The sequence below is a fragment of the Myotis lucifugus genome, unplaced genomic scaffold, assembly GCF_000147115.1.
Source record: "Myotis lucifugus unplaced genomic scaffold, Myoluc2.0 scaffold_931, whole genome shotgun sequence".
In the NCBI taxonomy this organism is placed as follows: Eukaryota; Metazoa; Chordata; class Mammalia; order Chiroptera; family Vespertilionidae; genus Myotis; species Myotis lucifugus.
Genome location: NW_005871979.1, coordinates 136,175 through 141,247, shown reverse-complemented (window position 1 = coordinate 141,247; position 5,073 = coordinate 136,175). Strand labels below are relative to the sequence as shown.

Genomic DNA, 5,073 nt, shown 5'->3' with positions numbered 1-5,073 from the left:
ACATCAACTGAAAGTGAGGGCTTGCCATTTGCTGATTCTAAGTAACTGATCCTAGGATTCGCCTTCCCTCCCCTCTGCCCACATCATCTTGTGTCTGCCTGCCCCCCACCGCCCCCCACACCAAGGGGTCTGCCTTCTCTACCCTCCTGGGAGACCACCTACACCTCCCATTATCTGTCCCGAAGGTCTCACCTGGTCAGGCCCATCCTTGAGAAATGGAATACACAAAAAGGGAAGTTTTAATAATAATACCCGCTGGCATTGCTATTACTTGCACCAGGCACTGTCTTAGGGTGAACATGGAATTATCTTATTCAATCCTGACTAGAACCTAGTGAGATGGAAGCCATTACTATGATCATTGGACAGAACAGGAGACTGAGGCTCAGAGAGGCCAGGTGATTTGCCTGAAGCAACACAGCCAGTCAGCAGCGGCAGAGAATCTGAAGCCAGGTCTGTCTGGTTCCCACGACCGTCACCCACAAAGCTCCCGAACCAGCACGTGAGATAAGTGCCCCTCACCCTGTCAGCAGCTGGACTGGACAACTGTCATCAAATACGTGCTGCCCCTCCCACCGCACTGCAGTCAGGCATGTCCACGTGACTGGCTCTGGCCAGAGAAATGCGAGCAGAAGTGATGTGTCACTTCCGAGCCAGTGTGAGCTTTAGCGTGATCACTGTTCCCTCTGCCACAGCGCCTGCTCCCCCGCCAGCCCAGGTCCCAGAGTGACATCTTGTGGAACAGAAACACGCCCGGCCTGTGATGGGCTTGATGTGAGAGCACAGAATACACTTTGGTGCTGTGAATCATGAGGTTTGGGGGTTGCTGTTATCACAGCACGACCTGGCTAATCCTGACTAACTCCGAGTCCACCTCTAAACCCTGGCTGTGTATACGCTTACTTAAAAAACAAGACTCACCAAAGGGACCACATCCGACACGCTGTATACTGGGCTCAACTCACTTCTTTCACTTAACATGTGCGCCTCAACGGCACACGTACTCACGGGAAGAGTGAGGGAACCAGGGGCAGTGGGCAGGGCAGCTTCCCATGGCGTGGGACAGGGAAGGCGCTGCAGCCCGGCAGCCTGTGGCGCTGGCCAGATGCGCCTGTGCTTCCAGGCTGAGGCAGGTTCGTCAAGGTGTGGCAACCCCCAGACTAGCCAGCAGTCACACAGGCTTTGTGTTAATCACCTGTACTGCTGCCCAATTCAAACTCCGCCTCCAGACCAAGTCCACCTCCCTTACCCAATGGCTGAACTTAATTCATCTGTAGTTCCCAAGGCTTCGAACACCTGGTCGTCTTTGGGCCTCCTTTCTCCAGTGAAGGTGCTAGAAAACCCTGTGGGGGGAAAAATGTTCAGCTGCCAAAAATAAGATTTTTTTCGACGATATGCACTTTTTAGAAAAATGTCTATTTCAAGTGTAATAACTGAGCCAGGGCTGCCACACACTTTTTTAATGGCTGCAAAGAATTTGGAAGAACTTTAAAATGGAGCCTGCCGTGTCTCTGCATTTTTCACCTTCCCCACCGTACCTTTGTCTCCTGTTTTGGTGTAAATCTTGGGGATCTTGGGTGTCTTCGAGGGAGGCTGTGGCCTAATGAGAAAACAGACATCAAAAGGTGGTGAGTGGGGGTGGCTTCCACGTGGGGCACCTCCCTCCCTCCATGCTGCTCATGGCCTCCGAGGCAGCACTCACCCCTCATGCTTAACGCTCGTTGACATCGTTCCCCTCCATATCCCTCTTAGCTGTAAGCCCTTGTGGCAGGTTCTGTGTCTTGCCCACATCCATGTCTGCAGAGTAGCTGATATAGTGCATTTTTCAATGCAGAAGCTCAATAAATACTCACTGAAATAACGTATCAATCACCTTTCCACAGCCCCTGCACTGTGCTGAAGGGATTGCCAGCATTATACCCTGAAATTGTCCCTAGAGTCTTCCCACGGCTCCAACAGTAGGCACTACCCATGACCATTTTACTATTAACTGTGGCTCACAAGGCGAGACCCACCTTCCTAGGTCACCCAGGAGGGGAGGGCTGGGACTCAGGCCCAAGACCATCTTACTCCAGACCCCAAACTGTACCCTCTACTCTACCAAGTCAGGGCCTCTTGGGGGGGGGGGGGCACGTCCTCTCTATGAAACTTCAAGATCCTCAGAAATAAAGAATTGCCAAAACAAGGTTAAAAACTGGCATTTCCAAATAGCCACATAACACCTTTAATACAGGCTTCAACATTAAAATAGGACATTGCAAGGTTTTTCAAAGGTTAAGACACTGGATCTAGCAGTAACATCTGGCTGCGTTATTAATCATGGCACTCTCCGTTCCGAGGCCCGGGAAGCGGTGCGGGTTTCAAGGTCTAGATGACAGCCATGCTTCCATCGCGCAGTGCGCCTCTGGGTCTGAAAGTATAAGCCGCTTTGGGGGTCGGTGCACACTGAATGGAGGCCCTCCTGGCCGTGGAGCCAGGCGGGACGGCCTCTCGGCCCACAAGGGACATGCCCTGCCCTGAGCTTCGTGCAGAGTTTTCTTGTGCACAGAAACCTTGTTCTCTGGCTCCCTCGCCGTGGTGACGTCAGGAGAGAGGACTCACCCGGCATGACGTCACAGCCGTGTGACGTCACTATGCGACGACAGTTCTGGGTGTCGGTACTTTCCCAGCCAGGCACTTACCTGTCCCCGTCTTCTACGCCCGGGGAACCGCGGCTCTGGAAACGGGGACAAAGTAGCCTGCCGGCCGCGAGGCACCCGCGGAGGCCAAGGCGGCCCCCCAAAACCCACACAGCCATGTCCAAGCCGCTCGTCGGGGTTGACCCCGCCAGGCTCCCGTCCAGGTCCCGGGGTTACTCCACCTACCGCCCGCCGCGCCACCGCTCAACCTCTATTTCCATTGGTCCGTGGCTTTCGGCCCAGGGCGGGACACTCCCAGGGTCTCGTTTTCTATTGGTTCGCGGGAGAAGCTGGGCGGGGAAACCCGTGACGTCTTGGTAGACAGCACCTATTGGCCAATGCTCGCGCGCTCCGATTGGCTGAGCGGAAGGGGCGGCTCGTGCGCTCCGGGATAGATTCCGGCGGCGGCAGGTGAGGGAGAGGCCGGCGCTGTGGGGCCGGGGGGCGCGAGCCGAGACCCCGGGCGACGCTGGGCCGGGCTCCCGGCTCCTCTGGCTGCTTCTCCAACCGAGAACCATCCTGAGGGGCGGGACCGCGAGCCTGACGGACGTGCTTTCCGGCATCGGTGAAGCAGTACGTTTCCCCGCCCGAGCCCGGTTTCCCCGCCTGGAAACGGGGATCGCGGTAGTACTTGGTGCTCAGCGAGCTTCAGGTCTTCTCCTGCCGACGTGACCAGTGCACGTGAAGCCTTGAATGGAGGGTCACTTTGCATTATTTATGAAAATCAAAATGCGCGCACCCCGAGACCCAGCCGGCGACTCTGGGACTGCGGTGGAGATCGCGCTTCGGTGTAGCTCCGACCTCTCGGGAGCAGCCCGCGTGTCCGGGGAAGAGTTCTTTCGGGCCCACGATCTCACTTAAGTCTGTGCCTTTAATAGTAATAAAATCGGGAACCAAGAACAGCCATTATAGCAGCCCTCAGTGGTGGAGCGGGGTCAAGTGCTTCCCTCGCATTGTTTAACCTCAGCGTCCCCAGGCTTCCTGAGGTGGGCACAGCTATGTCCTCACTTAACACGTGAGGACCCAGGTCCAGAGCCATAGAAGCGAGTTAGCCAAGGTGACATCCCGCGGGAGCCGAAGGGCTGCGTGCGAGCCCAGGTCTTTCTGGCGGGTCTGGTGACGCTGCACTGCAGCCGCCTTTCTTTCTAAATGACGCGCTGGCACTCGGCGTTGTATGAATGTCTAGATCCGGGCCGTCCACCCTCTGGCTTTCCCTTTCAGGAGCCCCCGAATCATGTTGCCAGAAGGCCTGCTGGTGTCGGCGCCGGGGAAAAGTCATCCTGCACGGAGAGCATGCCGTGGTCCATGGGCAAGGGTAAAGGGCCCACCTGCACGGACGGCACCATTGTCCCCGACGCTAACAGGGAAGGGAGCTAACAGGCAGCCTCGTCGCATGGCCTGAGAGTACATCGGCGAGGAGGTCAGTCTCCCCAGCCAGGCGAGGAAAAGACAGGCCTGTGCCCACCGCAGGGCCGCTCAGCCCACTCTGAGAGCAGAGGACGACACGGCCAGCCTGGGAGTGAATCAGCGCTGAGGCAGCGAGCTTCGGTGGAGAAGAGGGAGGTTTGAGGATTGACGTCTGGGGACCTTCACCATTTAGAAGTGGGAGGACGCTAGGCCCCAGCACAGGAGTCTAAACAGGCGTCATCTCACGTAACTCTTACAACTGCCCCTGCGGCTGCACTTTATTATCCTGTTTCACCGCCGTGGAGACTGGGGCTCGGAGAGGATTGGGAGAGCTGGGAGTGAACCCAAGTCCGTCTGAGCCCAAAGCTCATGCTTTTCCCACTCCTCCTCTTTGTCTTGATGTTCTTATCCTCGAAACGTGGTTATTACGGGGCAGCCATTCCTTGGCGTGAACCTCTGAGGCTTTGCATGGGGAAGGCAGACATAAGTACAGTTGAACTCCTACTTGGTGGGCAGGGGTTGTGCCCACGCTATGTGGGGAGCATGCCACGGCTGGTGAGCAGCGTCTGCCACGGCCCGGGTGGCAGTGGCCTGTGAACCAGCACGGAGTTGACGTTGTCCCCTTTTTCCTGAGACAGGAGTCACGCCTGTTGCTGCCCACCCGCAGGCTCATTGCTTTTGCCCTATAGGTAGCACTGGCTGTGGCCTTGAACTTGAGAACGTTTCTCCGGCTTCAGCCCCGCAGCAATGGGAAAGTGGGCCTCAGCTTACCAAACATCGGCATCCAGAGGGCCTGGGATGTGGCCAGGCTCCAGCTGCTGGACACCAGCTTCCTGGGTAAGTGCAGGGAGGAGGAACCCGGTGTGGGCGGAGCTGGGCCCTGAAGGGAGTGGATAAGACGAGGCTGGGCAGTTATTCTAAGCCAGTGGTCGGCAAACTGCGGCTCGAGAGCCACATGCGGCTCTTTGCCCCTTTGAGTGTGGCTCTT

The 5,073-nt window shown here is 56.8% G+C and overlaps 2 protein-coding genes across 2 annotated transcripts in view; one reads left to right on the top strand and one right to left on the bottom strand.

Moving 5' to 3' along the window:
* The window catches only part of MMAB (methylmalonic aciduria (cobalamin deficiency) cblB type), a 5,616-nt gene extending 2,669 nt beyond the window's left edge, over positions 1 to 2,947 (bottom strand). Inside the window, exons 1-3 of the mRNA XM_006106870.3 lie at positions 2,682 to 2,947; positions 1,539 to 1,600; positions 1,250 to 1,343 (exon numbers count right to left, since the gene is read on the bottom strand). Coding sequence (XP_006106932.1) covers positions 1,250 to 1,343; positions 1,539 to 1,600; positions 2,682 to 2,797 — 272 coding nt within the window. The 5' untranslated portion in view covers positions 2,798 to 2,947. The remainder of the gene's footprint in view (positions 1 to 1,249; positions 1,344 to 1,538; positions 1,601 to 2,681) is intronic.
* A 121-nt stretch (positions 2,948 to 3,068) lies between these two features.
* The window catches only part of MVK (mevalonate kinase), a 17,130-nt gene continuing 15,125 nt past the window's right edge, over positions 3,069 to 5,073 (top strand). Inside the window, exons 1-3 of the mRNA XM_014448820.2 lie at positions 3,069 to 3,251; positions 3,900 to 3,993; positions 4,776 to 4,922. Coding sequence (XP_014304306.1) covers positions 3,972 to 3,993; positions 4,776 to 4,922 — 169 coding nt within the window. The 5' untranslated portion in view covers positions 3,069 to 3,251; positions 3,900 to 3,971. The remainder of the gene's footprint in view (positions 3,252 to 3,899; positions 3,994 to 4,775; positions 4,923 to 5,073) is intronic.